The sequence below is a fragment of the Lampris incognitus genome, chromosome 5 (assembly GCF_029633865.1).
Source record: "Lampris incognitus isolate fLamInc1 chromosome 5, fLamInc1.hap2, whole genome shotgun sequence".
In the NCBI taxonomy this organism is placed as follows: domain Eukaryota; kingdom Metazoa; phylum Chordata; class Actinopteri; order Lampriformes; family Lampridae; genus Lampris; species Lampris incognitus.
The window spans coordinates 3,131,931-3,151,611 of NC_079215.1; the positions used below are offsets into that span (position 1 = coordinate 3,131,931).

At 46.2% G+C, this 19,681-nt stretch overlaps 1 protein-coding gene across 1 annotated transcript in view; it reads left to right on the plus strand.

Moving 5' to 3' along the window:
• The window catches only part of LOC130112243 (nucleosome-remodeling factor subunit BPTF-like), a 98,645-nt gene that overhangs the window by 60,564 nt on the left and 18,400 nt on the right, over nucleotides 1-19,681 (plus strand). The window contains exons 20-27 of the mRNA XM_056279521.1: nucleotides 383-608; nucleotides 1,978-2,130; nucleotides 5,043-5,173; nucleotides 6,549-6,663; nucleotides 8,232-8,452; nucleotides 13,960-14,221; nucleotides 16,368-16,654; nucleotides 18,518-18,637. Coding sequence (XP_056135496.1) covers nucleotides 383-608; nucleotides 1,978-2,130; nucleotides 5,043-5,173; nucleotides 6,549-6,663; nucleotides 8,232-8,452; nucleotides 13,960-14,221; nucleotides 16,368-16,654; nucleotides 18,518-18,637 — 1,515 coding nt within the window. The remainder of the gene's footprint in view (nucleotides 1-382; nucleotides 609-1,977; nucleotides 2,131-5,042; nucleotides 5,174-6,548; nucleotides 6,664-8,231; nucleotides 8,453-13,959; nucleotides 14,222-16,367; nucleotides 16,655-18,517; nucleotides 18,638-19,681) is intronic.

The following is a 19,681-nucleotide window of genomic DNA, read 5'->3' on the forward strand; positions in this document are numbered from 1 at the left end:
TGTAACTAACTCTTGTTTTGTCCAAATTGGCTGGATGGTTGTTTCCAATTCTTTGGGGATGATGATGGACAGGTTTGCCATGACGGGGCCGCACCATCACAGGGGCTTTACCCCAAGTTGATCTCGTTTATCCTCTGAGCATCATACAAACAAGAATAGAGTCCCATTTTTGTGGTTAGTTGTTGGATGGCTTGACCGGGATCAAACCCCAAACATTTCAGTCCATACCTCTGTAAAGCTGCTTTTGTGTATACCAGTTATTTGTTTGTTTTTTCGGTTTTAAGAGAGGTTACTGGCAAAATATTTGGTACTGAATTATTACTGAAAACAGCAATTGATTTGCATAATCATTTATTCACTCAACCACTCACCCCCACTTCAGAAACGTATGGAACAGAAGCAGGGCTCAGCCAACACCACTCCATCGGCGACCCCCAACACGCCAGCCTCCACCCCCAAAGTTATTGTCAGCTCGTTGCCAGGCCAGGTCAGTCCTGGTACCAAGGTTGTGCTGACCACCAAGATGGGCAACCCTGTCACATTCCAGCAGAACAAGAACTTCCAGCAGTCCTTTGCTTCCTGGGTCAAGCAGGGCCAGACCACACAAGGTATGTCAAAGGGGAACAAGTGTAACAAGTGACTGATTGGTTAGCTGGTGAGGAACTCACCTTAAGTGAGTGAGGAAACAAGCGTCACAACAGTTCAGTTTACGTGTGTTAACAAGGAGGTGCCACTCCCTCTAAAACTGCCCACAAGGTACAGTATAATCCATGACGGCATTATTGTGCTGACATGAGGCACACTCTCCTGGATTTGAACCAACGTGGAAAACATGCCACCCCATACAAATGTTTGTATACTCATGTCGACTTTGTGTTGTTCGTTTAGTGACACCACACACCAATGGGGACACATTAAGGTCAATCCCCTTCTAGTGTAATTAGAATCCCTGGTCAGTCTGCCACCAACTCTCACTTAGTCTCCAGCAACCTTAGCAAGCCAAGCCATGCAGTGATTGCTTTTGAATTTGAACTTCCAGCACATTGAACAGTTAGTTCGAACCACAGGTTTTAAAAGAGAGATTATCCAGAAAAGCAAATGGAGACACTTCCCCTTGGTCATGTTCATCCAATTCACAGCAACACCTGTGTCCCACAACAGAAGTGGCCGGTGGATTGCATGTTTGTTGATTAACTGTGATGGACCAAAATAGTTCCTTATATTCATAGTTTTCCCCAGCAAGACAGTGTTTTTGGGACATTTTTACTTCATATATGCATGCATGTGACACCGTTATGCTCTGATGGGAATTATTTATCAATGCAAATTTGAAGTTTTTTTTTTAAACTGCTTAATTAGAGCTTCAAAAAAACTTGATGGCTGAAGTGCGCCACAACTAAATGTATTAATCATACTGCAATAACCGGGCGGCACGGTGGCACAGTGGTTAGCGCAGTCCCCTCACAGCAAGAAGATCCTGGGTTCGGGGGGGGGGGCGCATGCAAACTCCTCACAGAGTTTGCATGTTCTCCCCGTGTCTGCGTGAGTTTCCTCCGGGGGCTCCGGTTTCCTCCCACAGTCCAAAGACATGTAGGTCAGGTGACTCAGCCATACTAAATTGTCCCTAGGTATAAATTGTGTGTGTGTGCGTGTGAGAGAGAGAGAGATGGCCTGGTGGTCTGTCCAGGGTGTCTCCCCGCCTGTCGCCCAATGTCTGCTGAGATAGGCTCCAGCATCCCCGCCTCCCTGAGAGCAGGATAAGCAGTTCGGATAATGGATGGCTGGATATTGCAACAGCCTTCATAGGGATTGTTGCTCATTTTAGCATGGATAATGTGTAAGATCTTCATATAATTCTACTGCTGCGCCAATGGAAGAACTGTCATGACTATAACTGATCAGAAGTGGCAGTAGTTGCACAATAATGTTGACATTATTAGTGATATAATGCGGTCATATTTTGGGCTCCCCTGCTAGGACAAACAGGTACCGTCACCACCGTGGCTACATCTGGCGGGCAGACCTTCCAGATTACGGGAACCTCAATGGGGAGCAAAGTTTTGACGGCGAAGCTGCCTTTGCCCGCCAACAGCAAGATTGTCACAGTCAACGTGCCAACCACACAAGGAGGTAAGACAGTTTGTAAAATGAGTGTGTGGGTTATACCTCTCTCTCTCTCTGTATGGCACTGTTTTGAAAAGCCCATATGTTCATGTTTCTATCCCTGTACCATGGTCCAACATCTGATTTAAGATGTTGAATCATCCACATAAGAAAACGATCCACCTTTCTGCAGCCAGATTTCACTTTGGCTTTAGTTAAGAGTTGCTGAGCTCGAATGAATCCTGCGTTGACTTAATTCAGGATTAAAGTGTAATGAAGCCTTGTTGTGCATTCATCAAGCCCACGTCAACTACCCAAGTTTTCATCTAGAATGAGCCAAGCTTTCAGTAAAGTAAGGTTTACGCAAATATATTTTACAAGCTCTCAAATTGTCAGATAAATCCGACAGGGCTTTACAGTATACTTATTATTGCACTTAGGTAGTCAGAATTCAAATGAGAGAATTACAGCTCAGGCCAGCTAATGCAAGTGACGGTAGCGGTGAGTGATGCCGAGCGATCAGTATGAAATACAGGCGCTCTGTAGCTTACTTCAGTACGCTTTTGAAGCTGTTAGGTAACCGCCAACATAATCTCCGTTTACAGGCCCGTTTGCTCATGTGCTTCCTCCCGTGCTAAGTGACTGTGGCGACGCTTGTGCTCGAGCTCAGCAGCCCAATGTCGGTGCCAGCTATGCGCCAACCCTGTTAGTCAGCGTCTAGGTTTGGAGTGGCACGGCACGTCGGTTGTGTGCAGTCAGCATGGCAGTCTTAAGAGAACACTGTCATTTTGGTTAGGTGTTTTGGGACAGTGGACTTGTGTTGTCTAAGGTGCTAAATCCAGACCTCTTTTTAAACGCATGAGCTAAGGTAGCTAGTAACTTTTTTCCCCCAAAAAGTCAGTATTAATCCAGTGAATGAAGTGACGGTTTCATACTGAGCAGCACGTGGCCCCGTCTGCGGTGCTGTCATGATGAATATTACACAACACCACTTAGAGGTGGTCCCTCATGTTGACCGGATTCATCTGAACCGCTAACGGCTCTTCCTTAGTTCACAGAGGTCAATTTCAGTGTGTGAAGCGTCAACTGATGCCTGTATCTTTAAAATCTACGCTAAAATTATATTTTTCTATTCAAACTGAAGAGCGATATACATCATCATTAAACAAACAGCAAAAGTCCATCCATATACTGAAAACGGTGAAGGTAACTCTTGAAAAAAGCATTTCGCTCATTTGAAATCTGTTCTCTGCATGTGCAAGTCGATGCCTTACAACACCAATAAAAGCCACATACTTCGCTCAAATCTAAATCGAAGAAGATTTTTAAATGTGCTGTTAGATATGTCATTATAGCAAATACAGAAATCCGAGTGTAAGGGGCCTTAGGAGACCCCCAGTATTGAAAGTTTTGCCATGACACAATGGTGCTTCCAGCTGAAACATGTCATCAAATCTACACATGTTACAGCTTAAGGAAAACATGGCAGTCAGCAGATAAGGACTGGGTGCACAGTATTCACGGAGGATACAAAGAAAGCGATTTTTCTTACTTTTTGAAGCTGCTTTGAAGGAACGACTCAAGTTCAGGCAGAGTGTAGCCATTTAATGGATGTGGATATTTATTTAGCATGACTGTTGGGCTCCCTGTTTGTTTTGGAAGGCCTTAAGGAAGTCAAACAGAAAACAAGTTTACCCTGAGGTCTGCCTCCCCAGACAGGTAACCCTCTATGGAGGGGTTCCACCTCCTCCCTCCTCCTCCTCTCAAATGAAAGTGTAGCACTGCACTCACAAGGCTCCCAACTCCCCGACCTCTCCAAACAGCAGCTCCATAGATTTGGAGTGTTTGATGTGTGTGACTAGAAGCACCAACTCCCTGGGTCTTACAACCAGGCTTAACATCCGTTTGAAGAGGGGGAAACCCTTGATGTATAGGTTTACCTGCCCGGCGAAAAAAACCACAGTGAGAAGGCAGGGGTGGCAGATGGGGGGGGGGCACTCACAACTCTCACAGAAGGTTTTCGTTTTCCGCCGTCTACTTCACGTGAGTTCGAATAGACGCAGGGCCCAACGAACAAATATGAAATGCTCCCTTTGTCAAAATGAAACGAAAATGTAGGATTTTAAATCATACATAATTTATGGTGGGTTTGGGCTTCGGGGGGGGCACAAACTAGCTAGGCTTTCAGCGAGCCTTTTAACATTTTCTTGACCTGCCTGACTAATATTTACCATGGCATTGATCAAAGGCCGGTGAATTTGCAAGCAGGGCAGCCCACAAATAATACTCCTAGTGGTATCAATACAAGACCTTTGTGCCATGCAAATGTGTAACCACTACTTGGCATCAATAACCGCATTGTGGACACACTGCCACAACAGTTTTTCAAGAAATTTGTTGGTGAGTGGGTTTTTATTGTAAAAGATTTGTGGATTTGAGCCAACATATTTCGAAAATATAGGTCAACTATGGCTTTGTAGAGGCCGAACCGTGTGGTTCCACACATGGTTTTTATCATTTCTCATAAAGTTGCCCTTATCAAAACGTACAGCGCTGTGTGTCATCGATGTAGAATGAGTGTTCTCTCAACAGAGATGAGCAGTGCTGCTCAGTCGTGTCTGCTCACTCCATTTGGATCCCCACAAAGTCCGTTTTTATCATCCATAAACTGGTGCACTTGATTTCTTTTTCTGTCATTCTCACTCTCATTTCCTCCGTCTTATCTCCCTCTCGCTCTGCTCTCCCTTGTCTTTATCTCCCTTTCCCTCTATTTGAATTTGTTGTCTTTATGCCCTTATCTCCTCTCAAAGTCTGACCGAGGCTTGACTTCTCATTTGACCCCCGAACAGAATCAACGCCCGGCAGGGAACAGTTTCTGTTCTCCACATCCTCACAATGTTTTTAACCTCAGCGCCCCCACCCTTCTTTCTTACTTGCAGGTGTGATTCAACAGAAAGTATTGGGTATTATTCCCTCCAGTACAGCAGGCAGTGCCCAAACCTACACCACATTCCAGTCTCCCACCACTAACCTCAACATCAGGCCCAACACGCCAGGCTCCCCACAGCAGGTAACACCAGACACGACTGCCCTCCTTCCAGTATGCCATTATTCACATATTCATTTTTTTTTCTTCACCTCTCTCTCCACCATTGATACCTTAGATCATCATCTTTTACATCATTGGTTGCCATCATAATTAAGAAGCATAATCTGAAGGTCTCTGATAATCTTAAATCCCCCACTCGCAACTACCTCCTGCTTTGTGTTAATGCCCTGATCAAATCCCTCCTTTCTTAAAGGGGAGTTTTGATGATTTTCAACCTTATCTCTATCTGTCTGCAACAGGGGTAGCGCATAAAAAATGCCTGCAGTTGATCCCGATTATTTCTCATCTCTGGGGCGGCAGTGACACCGTTTTTTTCTGTCCACCAAATGATGTATCGTGTCATCAGTTGGCAGCCGGAAAAACTACAGCCTAGTTTATTTTGGTCTCTAATCTCTACTCTAATCTACTCTAAAGACGCTATTCAAAAAGCATCCTCGTTCTCTCGGCTAAGCTACGTGTCCAACAGTGGGCGTGTCATCCTTCAACATTAACACAGGATTTTATGAACCGCGATAACGAAGCTTGGCTGCATTGTATTGTGGTATGTGTAGGCACTTTCAGAAAGGCTCAGTGAACTGGAGCTCACTGATTTCTCCGTCAATATAGGAAAAAGTGAGGATTTAATTGCTTCAATAGACTACATTACCTTGCAGTACTGTTTGCACACAACGCCATCTGTGAAATTTTCCTTTAAGGGTTTCCTCAGAATCAGCTAAGGTCACCTTCTCTGCCGTTCTGCCATTTACATGGCCTTGTTGTTGTGCAGCCATGTCAGAGTCTACAGCTGCTCTGGTCTTCATTGCTGTTTTCCTCTCATATTAACCAAGCAGCTCTTTTTACTGCCACTCTGGACTGCTTTTCTCCCCCTCTTCCATTATTTTCTTCCACGCATTTTATATATTAGGTTTTTTATCTACGAAGACCAATACACAATTGCAATAGAACGCGCACATCCAAACTATTAAAAAATATAGATGTCTGACCGAGATCACATGCAAATGCATATTAAAGATATAGAGTAGCACGCCGTTGGCTCTCATGCAGTTCTTTCGAGCGTTATAAGCTCTTCATCAGTCTTCATATCCATGGAAACCAGTATCATGAATCGAATGATTAAACCCTGCATTGACCCATTATCAAACTCTCTGTCTCCATTTTGACCGCCTTGCATATTGTTACTGGTACCCTGATAACTGTGTAACTATTTTCCCCTTCGAGGACAGTAGAGCCGATCTGATCTGATTTGATCTGATCTGATCGTATCTGAGCTTAACTGAGCTATAGACTGTTTAAAGATGAAATATGATTGTCAAACTAATTGACGTGGACCTTCCAGGTCCTGACGACCGGAGGCCAGATCCATCCAGGGATGACGGTGATCCGAACCCCTCTCCAGCAGGCAGGAGCCCTGGGCAAGACCATTCTCAGAACACCCCTCGTTGTCCAGCAAGGTAACATTCAATCTTTTAAGGCTAGTAAATAAGACACTGGACTCCCCCACAGTTGCTCATAATGGATAAGACCGTTTGTTGCCTTGTGATCTACACTCACCGGCCACTTTATTAGGTACACCGTGCTAGTACCGGGTTGGACCCCCTTTTGCCTTCAGAACTGCCTTAATCCTTCGTGGCATAGATTCAACAAGGTACTGGAAACATTCCTCAGAGAGTTTGGTCCATATTGACATGATAGCATCACGCAGTTGCTGCAGATTTGTCGGCTGCACATCCATGATGCGAATCTCCCGGTCCACCACATCCCAAAGGTGCTCTATTGGATTGAGATCTGGTGACTGTGGAGGCCATTTGAGTACAGTGAACTCATTGTCATGTTCAAGAAACCAGTCTGAGATGATTCAAGCTTTATGACATGGCGCGTTATACTGCTGGAGGTAGCCATCAGAAGATGGGAACACTGTGGTCATAAAGGGATGGACATGGTCAGCAACAATACTCAGGTAGGCTGTGGCGTTGACACGATGCTCAATTGGTACTAAGGGGCCCAAAGTGTGCCAAGAAAATATCCCCCACACCATTACACCACCACCACCAGCCTGAACCGTTGATACAAGGCAGGATGGATCCATGCTTTCATGTTGTTGACGCCAAATTCTGACCCTACCATCCGAATGTCGCAGCAGAAATCGAGACTCATCAGACCAGGCAACGTTTTTCCAATCTTCTATTGTCCAATTTTGGTGAGCCTGTGCGAATTGTAGCCTCAGTTTCCTGTTCTTAGCTGACAGGAGTGGCACCCAGTGTGGTCTTCTGCTGCTGTAGCCCATCTGCCTCAAGGTTCACCGTGTTGTGCGTTCAGAGATGCTCTTCTGCATACCTCGGTTGTAATGAGTGGTTATTTGAGTTACTGTTGCCTTTCTATCAGCTCGAACCAGTCTGGCCATTCTCCTCTGACCTCTGGCATCAGCAAGGCATTTTCGCCCACAGAACTGCCGCTCACTCGATATTTTCTCTTTTTCGGACCATTCTCTGTAAACCCTAGAGATGGTTGTGCGTGAAAATCCCAGTAGATCAGCAGTTTCTGAAATACTCAGACCAGCCCGTCTGGCACCAACAACCATGCCACGTTCAAAGTCACTTAAATCACCTTTCTTCCCCATTCTGATGCTCGGTTTGAACTGCAGCAGATCGTCTTGACCATGTCTACATGCCTAAATGCATTGAGTTGCTGCCATGTGATTGGCTGATTAGAAATTTGCGTTAACGAGCAGTTGGACAGGTGTGCCTAATAAAGTGGCCGGTGAGTGTATGTATAAAACTTGGAATTCAGTTCACGCCTTAGTTTTGGTGTGAGGTCCTAGTGTGTTTTGGGGACAGCACAATTATAAAGACATTTTCTTGATAGTGTTACCAATAATGCATCTGTTCCATTAAGAAAAGGTCATCATCTCGGGAATTTTCTCAGGTTTATTGTAAGTCCCTGCTGCACAACTAAGAAACCCAGCAGCAGTTTAACGTGTCTGTATTTGTAAATAATCATGTCCACACATTCCCTCCCCCAGGTCAGGGCGGACAACAGGTAGTGACCCAGCTCATCCGAGGCCAGGCAGTTTCCACGGCCATATCGGGCACCGGCCCTGTTACGACTGGAACGGGCCAGCGGATGTCCAGCCCCGCCACGCTGGCACAGACGCAGGGACAAACACCACCTGGCACACCACGGGCACAGCAGGGGCAGAGTCAGGTCAAACTCACCCTGGCACAGCTCACACAGCTAACACAGGTTGTTGAAGAAGCCACTGAAACCTCTATGTTGCGCTTTGTGAAGCTGCTCCATAGTAATAAATCTGGTTTGGTGCTAAACTGATAGCGTTGCTTAGCATTCTGAGAAAACTTGATCAGCAATAGGCAAATACAGCATAAAAAGATGCAAACAGGTCATTTTAAGTGCAAAAAATGTAAATAGTTTGAGGGGTATTGATGGCATTGCATCACATATACTCTGAAATCACGACGAAGCATTCAGAGGTCATGCTGGCAATTAAATTGTAACTTATGCATAATATTAATAATGCAAAACATTAAATTATGCATAAATATCTGCTTCTTCTACCAATGCCTCCTCAGTTGTTTTAGCAGTTATTTTCTAGAGCAACTCCCTTATTGAGCTTTGTTTCAGCTACCTGACAACAGTTTATATTTTCTGCCACTTTCTGTTTAAAGAACCCAAGAACTAAATATTTTTAAAATGTACTTTACAACTTGGTTCACTGTGCATGTCCTACAGACACACTATGGAGAAGAAAGTACAGATAGTCACCCCTTTATAGTTCAAAATGAGAGAATTTACTATTGCATGATGGTCTCAGAAAGTTGAATCAGTTCATCTGGACACAAAAGAAACGTTTCATCACTCAGCTCTGTGACTTCATCAGTCTCAGTGGACTGCAGGTGTCCTCCAGCCTTATAAACAGCACAGCTGCATAACGACCCAAACCAACAATCAGTTTCATATGCAAATTGCCATGACCATTAACTAGAGTAACAGTGGCCATGTGTACTATTCACAGAGGATTGGGGAATAGTTGCAATCACAGCATTGTAAGGTGGTGACACATGTACTCCTACACCCCCCCCCCCCCGGTTCAGGAATGGTCATTCCCTCTTCACATAGATGGCCTTTTTGACTCCCCCGTTCCTCCATATCGAGGATATGCACATCCTCATCCTTGGAAGAGTGGCCACTGGCCTGTAGATGGTGTAGACCGTGGAGTCCTGGTCTGACATGTTAGCTCTTCTGTGTTGTGCCACCCTCTTCACTAGCATCTTTTTGGAACAAGTCGCAGCAATTAACCGCGTACAGTATATTGCTCTTGTTTGTGCTGGAGGAACTGATCCTTGGGGTGGACCGATTTCTGGCACAGCGTGTTTTGGGGTTTAAAAGTAACTGAGATGTGGTGTTTGGAAAATATGTGTCTCAACTGTTCCGACAATCCCGCCACAATCACCACTGGTTTACGCTTAGACAGCTGTTGTCCTTCTCCTCTCTTTGATCAGCTGGTGCACTGTCTGGGCGTCTTCCTGGCTTTGACAAACGCCCAGTTAGGATAACCACACTTAACCAGGGCCTGTTTAATGTGTGATTTTTCCTCTTCCCCGGCTGCTGTGTCGGTGGGGACATTGTCAGCTCGGTGGTCCAGCGTCCTGATGACTCCTAGTTTGTGCTGCAGTGGATGATGAGAGTCAAACCTTAAGTACTGATCAGTATGTGTTGGTTCACGGTAAACATCAACAATCAAATGTTCCCCATCACCAATTGCAGTTTCACAGTGTAAGAAGACTAACCTGTTGTGTTCCACATCCTCCCTGGTGAACTTGATGTGGTGTCCACACAGTTAATGTGGTCGGTGAAATGTGGTATGTCCTGCGATTTATTTTATTTATTTATTTTTTTACTACTTTATTGATCCCCGTAGGGGAAATTCATGCTCTGCATTTAACCCATCCTGGCTGAGTAGCTAGGAACAGTGGGCAGCTGCCGTGCAGCACCCGGGAACCAACTCCAGTTCATCTTGCCATGCCTCGGTCAGGGACACAGACAGGAGTATTAACCCTAACATGCATGTCTTTTTGATGGTGGGGGAAACTGGAGCACCCGGAGAAAACCCACAACAGACGCAGGGAGAACATGCAAACTCCACACAGAGGATGACCTGGGATGACCCCCAAGGTTGTACAACCCTGGGGTTCGGACCCACGACCTTCTTACTGTGAGGCAACAGTGCTAACCACTGGGCCACCATGCCACCTTTTTTAAAAACTTTTTTTTTAACTAATTTAACCTAGATGTCGTCTACAAATCTGAACTAATGGCTAGGTGGTGTCCCTGAATAGGACATCAGAACCTCTTTTCCACTTCCTCCATATACAAGTTGGCCACTACAGGTGAAACTGGGGAACACATAGCACACCCATGCCTCTGCCTACAGTACTGCCCCCTGTATGTGAAGTACATAGACTGAAGACACAGCTTCAGGAGCAGACATTTGGTCATTGTTAAGGGTGGTCCTATTGCTAAGGGTGGGGTCGTCCTTGAATTTCATACAGACTACCTGCACTGCTTCATCAACAGGAACGCACATGAAGAGAGATACGTAACATCATAAGAGACCATTGTTTCAGCCACCTCCATAATGATGTCCCTCACCTTATCCACAAAACCCATAGTGTTCTGACTATGATGTTCATTACTGCCTACCAATGATAAGAATAGATGCCAGAAACTTAGAGATGTTATAGATCACTGAGTTAATCATACAAACAATAGGCCGTAATGGCACGCCCTGTTTATGTATCTTAGGTAACCCATGCAGACTAGGTGTAGCGCCCCCTGGGTATAATCTGTGATACAAAATTCTGTCAATAGCATTGTCCTGTTGTAACAGCTTCAGACAATCTATCACCTTTTTCTTGTAACCACTGCCTGGATCTCCTTTCAGGGGCTCACAAGTGTTCATGTCGCTAAGTAACGTCACAACTTTCTCATGATGGTCAGTCTGGTGTAATAAAACAGTACATCTGCCTTTGTCCGCCGGAAGGATGATGATGTACTGAGACGTCTCTGCTGATGTTGGACGATGGTGGCTTCGCATTGCTGAGGCAGACTGAAACTTTCGTCTGCAGTTGCTCCGCTTCCAGCTCTGTGATGTCTGTGAATGTTCTCGTTCATCCAGGTCATGGTTATCCAAAGAAGTAGAATCAAGTGCAGCTGGACTTGGTATATATCCGTGAAGACGTTTCGCCTCTCATCCAAGAGGCTTCCTCAGTTCGTGCCTTTCTGACTAGACCAAGCTAGTCTGACTGGCTGGTGATGAGACTCAGAATTTATCCTCTACGAGTCATTGTCAGAGCTATTGATATGCGTGGCTCTTTGTCTCCCGATGTTCAACAATGCCCGTCGCTAACAGAGCCATAGATATGAGTGGCTCTTTTGTGTATCGATGTTATGGCCGCGCCCGCCGTTATCGGAGCTATTGATACGCGTGGCTCTAGCTAACGGAAACCGAGGTGGAACAGCTCAGATTAAAGGTATCAGTAGCTCTGTCCAATGCGAAACTCCTTCCTTCCAACCTAACCATGGAGGAAAGGAAAGCCGTGACAGCCCTGAGCAAGAACGAAAACATCACTATCCTTCCAGCAGATAAGGGGAGATGCACAGTTATCCTCAACACAAAAGACTACCACGCCAAGATCACGTCATTACTCAGTGACACCGACACCTATGAACCTTTGAGACGTGATCCTACTTGTGGTTACAAGAGGAGAATAATAGTGTACCTACAGAAACTACAGAAAGGAGGAACCATTGATCGGATACAATACCACCGTCTCTACCCACAAGATAACATTCCATGCATATGTGGACTCCCTAAGATCCATAAAGATGGAACCCCCCCCTCAGGCCCATCGTCAATAGCATAAACTCTGTAACGTACAACATTGCCAAACATATAGCCAACATCTTGACCCCTTTAGTGGGCAAAACACCTCACCATATCCAAAACTCCATTGACTTCGTGGACAAGGTCCAAGGCGTAAAACTGGAACCGGATGAAACCATGGTATCCTACGACGTGACCTCGTTATTCACCTGCATCCCAACCATGGAGGCTTTGGAAACTGTGAGGCAACGTTTGCTACGGGACGACACTCTCCACAATAGGACCAACCTCAGCCCAGACCAGGTTTGCCAACTACTGGACCTTTGCCTGAACACTACATATTTCCAATACAGGGGCCAGTTTTACAGACAGAAACACGGCTGTGCAATGCGCTCACCAGTATCGCCCATTGCGGCCAACTTATATATGGAAGAGGTAGAACACAGGGCCCTGAACTCCTTCAGAGGAACACCTCCGAGCCACTGGTTCAGATATGTGGATGACACATGGGTCAAAATCCAAACACAAGAGGTGCAAGCGTTTACCAAACACATCAACTCAGTGGATAAGAACATTAAGTTAACATCAAGGCATATGTCTGGTGTCCGTCTTTCTGTCTGCCGTTGAGGGCACCATCTGTTGTCTGCCAATGTCTCTGGCTTGCAGCAGGTAGGTCGAACTTCTTTTGCTGCCTGATTTTCGACTTTCCATGTTGTGGTCAATGTTGAACTCAATCATGTTGGAAAGTGGTCTCATCTACACGTGATTTAAGTCTCTTGGATCTGCTCCTCTTTGGCTTTCAAAGCGTCGATGGTAAAATTAGTTTGTCTCACCCATTCGTTCAACAGCTGGCTGTGTGCCTTCTGGAGGATCTTGCTAGCTTGGTGGCCCTTGACCGAAGATTTCATTTGCAGGCTCTTATAGGTGCAATCCCGCTGTGTCTGCACCTGAGGCTGAATCTCAGGTGGTTTCTGTAGTCTGCCATCTTACACGCCATTCGCTCTTACTCAGGTACAAGTTTAAGGCGATCCTTGCCAAAATGAGTCAAAATGTTTTGATACCTGCTCAGTAATCCAAGTGTAAAAGTCTCAAAGTTGAATCAGTTCATTTGGACACAAAGCTTAGTGGGAGAGTCGTTTCATCACTCATCTAAGTGACTTCGTCAGTGTCAGCTGACTGCAGGTATCCCCCAACCTTAGAAACGGCACAGTTGCATAACGACCGAAAACAGCAATCACAGCAAATTGCTGTGACCATTAACTAGAGTAAAAGTGGCCATGTGTACTATTTACAGAGGATTGGGGAATATTTGTCATCCGTTGCCATCTTACAATTCTTTGATTGCAGCTATTCGTCCAGTGTTCCTCCAGTTCTCCTGTGCTGAGATCAGCAGTGAATGATTAGATGACTTGTGAAATAAGAGTGAGTTCTCGTTTACTTTCAGACTCATACCCGAATACGTAATGTTTTGGCACTGTCGCTGCCCGATCTAAGTCGACTGTAGATGTGAGTCGCGCATGTGCACGGTTCACTTAGATTGGGCAGTGACAGAGAGCAGGATTGGTTGAACGAGCTAAAGGGCGAATGAAGAGAGGGATTGGCGGTAGCAAGAACAAATGTTTTTCAAAGGTTTTGAATCACCGCAACCACTAGAGGTTCTTCGTCATACAGTCAAACTGTGCATAAAAAATTTCAGGCTGATAGGCCCAGTAGTATGCGAGATAGCCACTGAATACAGTATTCCTTCCAAGGCTACTGCCTGTTGGGGATAATAAGTGATTAGAAGAGACAGAGGAAAATAAAATCTGATTGATTTACCCTCTAACTCACTCTTCTCTCCCTCCCACAGAAGCAGCAGGGTGCGTCGGGAGCGGAGCGACCGGCCAGTACCGGAGCGGCTAACAGCAGCAGTGGCACCGGCCAGCAGGGGCTTACGGTAATGATCCAGGGCCAGGGTCAGACCACCGGCCAGCTACAAATCATCCCTCAGGGAGTCACGGTCATCCCCGGGCCTGGCCAGCAGCTCATGCAGGCCGCGTTGCCCAATGGCCAGTTCCAGCGCTTCCTCTTCACGCCCATGGTTTCTGCCACCACACCCACATTGACCACAGGTAAGATAGAAAAAGACTGAGTTTGTATGCCATCTTCATGTTCACGTGGGTTTCCTCCCATGCCATAGACATGCATGTTAGGGACATGCCCCTGCCATTGAACATGGCACTGGCTCGAGATCTGGACCTGGTCCCTGAAAGCTGGAGAAATGGCTTTCCACAGCTCTTTATAGATAAGATGAGTTAGTTACAGAGGACAAATTCCGGGTATGTGTAAAATGTACTTGGCAAATAAAACGATTCTGCTTAAACTTCTACATACCCAAATAAAAAGACAAGAGAATAGATAGCTGTACATCTGTGCTGGTCATTAGTCATCATTCTCTGTCATAGGTAGATAAACTATTGTTTTGAATGAACAGATATGGAATTACAAAGGTATAGCGCCTTGATATTTAAGGGTTGGCTGAACTCTAACCAGCACTGCACTCATTTTCAGTTAGTGTCAGTACATTTTAATACAGACTGAATGAGGCAAACTGATACCAACTACAGCCCACTGTGATATTGGATGAAAGTTGCTTTTGTGTGTTAATGTGATTATATGACATTGTGATATATGCCGGATGCCCTTCCTGACGCAGCCCTCCCAATTTATCCGTGCTTGGGACCGGCACTAAGAATTCCCTGGCTTTTGCATCCTCAGTGGCTGGGTTATTGTGAATATATAATATAAATGTATTGTTCTGTACCTTTTGTAATGTAATCATGTCACGTGTGCTAGTTCTGTCTTAAATAAAAACCCAAATAGGGATAAAAGGTGGACGTTTTGTGCAACACATAAGCCATTTATCAGTTAATGAACTTGAGTTATGTTAACTGCTAAAACACAAAAGAATAGTTACACCGATCAGCCAAAACATTAAAATCACTGACAGGTCAGTGAATAACATTGATTATCTCGTTACGATGGCACCTGTCAAGGGGTGGAATCTATTAGGCAGCAAGTGAACACACAGGTGTTGAAGTTGATGTGTTGGAAGCAGGAAAAATGGGCAAGTGTAAGAATCTGAGCCACTTTGACAAGGGCCACATTGTGATGGCTACACGACTGGGTCAGAGCATCTCCAAAACGGCAAGTCTTGTGGGGTGTTCCCGGTATGCAGTGGTCAGTACCTACCAGAGGTGGTCCAAGGAAGGACAACTGCTGAACCAGCAACAGGATCATGGGCACCCAAGGCTTATTAATGTGTGTGGGGAGTGAAGGCTAACTCGTCTGGTCCGATCCCACAGAAGAGCAACTGTAGCTCAAACTGCTGAAAAAGTTAATGCTGGCTATGATAGACAGGTGTCAGAACACGGTGCTTCGCAGCTTGCTGCATAGCTGCAGACCGGTCAGAGTGCCCATGCTGAACCCTGTCCACCGCCAGAAGCTCCTACAATGACAATGGGCACGTGAGCATCAGAACTACCAAGGAGCAATGAAAGACGGTGGCCTGGTCTGATGAATCACATTTTCTTTTACATCATGTGGCTGGCCGGGTGTGTGTGCATCGTTTACCTGGGGAAGAGATGGCACCAGGATGCACTATGGAAAGAAGGCAGGCCAGCAGAGGCAGTGTGGTTCTCCTGGCAATGTTCTGCTGGGGAAACCTTGGGTCCTGGCATTCATGTGGATATTACTTTGACACGTACCACCTACCTAGACATTGTTGCAGACCAAGTACACCCTTTCGTGGCAACGGTATTCCCTGATGGCAGTGACACCACACGGCAAAAATTGTTCAGGAATGGTTTGAGGAACATGACAAAGAGTTCAAGGTGTTGCCTTGGCCTCTGAGTTCCCCAGATCTCAATCTGATCAAGCATCCATGGGATGTGCTGGAAAAATAAGTTTAATCCATGGGAGGCCCCACCTCTCAACTTACAGGACTTAAAAGGACCTGCTGATAACGTCTTTGCGCCTTCAAAGGTCTTGTGGAGTCCATGCCTCGACGGGTCAGAGCTGTTTTGGCGGCACGAGGGGTACTTACACCATATTACACAGGTGATTTTAATGTGTTGGCTGATCAGTGTATGTCACTAGTAACACGTACATAAACATGTCTGAAAAGGTTTTCAAAGGAATTCTTTAGGCAGAAGACGTTCATTCTCGCTCTCTCTCTCTCGCTCTCTCTCTCATCCCTCATCCCTCCCTCTGCTCCAGCCACAACCACTCCCAGCCAGCCTCCCCCTTCCACCTCCACCAAGACTCCAGCCCAGCCTGCCCAGCAGGCAGCTGCTCCCGTCCAAGCAGGGGCTGCCCCGCAGGCCGCCACCAGCACACCACCCGCTGCCACCCCGCAGGGCCAGTTACCCCCGCAGACGCAGGCCCACATGCCCATCCAATCTCCCACCCCGCTCCAGGTTAAGACGCAGGGAGGCAGAGCCCAGCTGCAGCTTCAGCAGTCCTCCCAGCTCATCAGTGTGCCTGGGCTTCAGCAGCAGGTACAGGTGTGGCTTCGTTAGTCGCAGGTGTCATGGTTTGATTCAGAAACTGATAAAACACCCTTTCCTCTCTAAACAAACTCTCATTGGTGTGAGTCAAGGTATTCAACCCACCGCCCAATTTATTAAGCAGGACACGAAGACATCTTTTTTCTGTTTCTTATCTTTTCTGTTCTTTTCTTCGTCTTTGTCTCCACATCAACCTCTGATATTATTTCTTAAAATTTTTTGGTAACACTAAACAAGATTTTTTTCAGATTGTACATGGTTCCAATTTAACATAATATTAATAATAATAATAAATCGATCTTATATAACGCTTTTCTAACACTCAAAGTGGCTTTACAATAAACAGGGTGAAACAAGACAACAGAAAAACATAATACAAACATACAGGGGTGGATGGGAAGGGGGGCTACGAGAGGAAGAAGTGACAGCCACACGCGATGCCAGCAGTACTCTCCCACTTAAACACACACAAAACGGCAAGAAAAACAAAACTCAACAGCAGTGTGGACGTTGATGTTGTGTAAGGTTTTACTCCCGTAGCCTATTCCTCTCCTGAGGTATCCACTAGGCAGTGGCACCATCTAACCCATAGCTGGGGGCTGGTTCGTGGGCATCAGGGAATATCCACACACCGGGGGGCCTGCGTACCACACATCTAGGGGCCAGACCTCCTCCGAGTCCCCTGTAGTTCAGCCAGGGTCCAAGGTGTACCCAGTTACCGTGTGTCGCCATGAGGAGGCGCCACATAGGGCTAGCTGTTGCAGAGGCTATATACTGGCAGGGAGAGACTTACGTGCTTGGCTCTCCTATTCGCATTTCTGCTAGCCAGCGGTGAAGGTTGAGAGTGAGATGTGACAGACACACAACAATACACGAACACACTAGACGCTTCACAACAACATGAAGCCTTGACTCTGGAATGTTCTTATCTGTCTTTCTTTTGAACGTTGTTATGCTTTTCTGTTGGATTAGGAGTCTTCCTCCTTTCACTTATCCATCCATCCATCCATTATCCAAGCTGCTTATCCTGCTGTCTGGTCACGGGGATGCTGGAGCCTATCCCAGCAGTCCTTGGCATCATTTAATGACAAGTCATACTATGAACACGCTTTTCATTTATGAGGGCTTGGTATTAACCAACACACCTGAATATGAATGAAGTCTTTTGAAAAACGTTTTTTTTTTAAATTTGGCAAGAAAATGTAGTCGGGTGACACGATGGTGCAGTGGTCAGCGCGGTTGCCTCACAGCAAGAAGGTCCTGGGTTTGAGCCCCGGGGTAGTCCAACCTTGGGGGTCGTCCCAGGTCGTCCTCTGTGTGGAGTTTGCATGTTCTCGCCGTGTCTGCGTGGGTTTCCTCTGGGGGCTCCGGTTTCCTCCCACAGTCCAAAGACTTGTAGGTCAAGTGGATCAAAGACATGAAGGTCAGGTGACTCAGTCATACTAAATTGTCCCTGGGTGTGTGTGTGTCTGTGTGTGTGTGCGCGCGCATGCTCGCACCCTGTGATGAATTGGCGGCCTGTCCAGGGTGTCTCCCTGCCTGCCACCCAATGACTGCTGGGATAGGCTCCAGCATCCCCACGACTCTGAGAGCAGGATAAGCGGTTCAGATAATGGATGGGTGGAAGAAAATGTAGTCCAGATTAATTAGAAGTAAATACACATCCCCATACACATACATGCATACATGTGAAGTTTGGAATGCTGCTACAGCTGCCATGATATCCAGCTGGAGATTACAGCATACGGCCCATCTAAAAAGCTGTTGCATGATTTCAATAGTAAAAAAAACCAAAGCTTCGCTTTCATAAAATTCTGTATACGGGGAGATCTTGAATTCTCCGTTTTCCTCTACCGATAGGTGTTGGCCCAGCTGCAGGCCCAACAGGGGGCAGGGGGAGGCTCTTTGCCGCAGCAGATCAAACTCCAACTGCCTATCCAGATCCAGCAGCCTGGGGCCACCTCAGCTCAGGGAGGACAGGTAGTGTAGCACCCCTGTTGGTTAAAATACTATTTACACATTAAGATGCCCCCTTTTCTTTTGTCTTTATGATCACCATATTTTTTACGGCATCCATTATCACTTGTCCTCAAAGTGTGTTACATTTGCCTCTTGCCGGAGATTATAGTTCATTGGAGCTACTGATTCTTTTTCCAGAATGAAACATGAACTTCACGTTGCTCACTGCTGACTTAGTTAAGTTCCTTCTGTAATAAGCAGTGTTCAGTGCAAATGAATGACAACCACCAGTGGCTGGACTGATGCCAGCTCATGCTGGCATGTGCTAGTTTAAATACTAAATTAGCCAGATTGGGGCATCCAGGTAGCGTAGCGGTCTATTCAGTTGCCTGCCAACACAGGGGTGGCCGGTTTGAATCCCTGTGTTACCTCCGGCTTGGTCGGGTGTCCCTACAGACACAATTGTCCGTGTCTGCAGGGGAGAGGCCGGATGTGGGTATATGTCCTGGTCGCTGCACTTGCTCCTCCTCTGGTCAGTCGGGGTGCCTGTTTGGGAGGGAGGGGGAACTGGGGGGAATAGCGTGATCCTCCCACATGCTACGTCCCCCTGGCGAAACTTCTCACTGTCAGGTGACTCCACATGTATGGAAGGAGGCATGTGGTAGTCTGCAGCCCTCCCCGAATCGGCAGAGGGGGTGGAGCAGAGACCGGGGGCGGCTTGGAAGAGTGGGGTAATTGGCCACGTACAGTTGGAAGAAAAAGAAAAAAAATTAGCCATATTGAATGAATACTGTATGTCTAAATTGCTTTGCTTCTGCTTTTTTACCATACAGAAAAGGAAATTGCTCAATCTAAAGGCGTTTACATTCAGAAAAAGTAGCTGCAGCAGTGCAAATTCACCACAACTGATGGCTTCGTGCAAAACACAGGCATTGTGTATCAGTTCGGGGTGGTGTCAGAATGGCTATGTAAAACCTGTGCAGTTTTTGAAGGGAATTTCTTCCCCAGTGGCCGTTGAGAATATGCTGCTTAATCGGGCTGCTGGATATTTTATGGCTTGCCGTG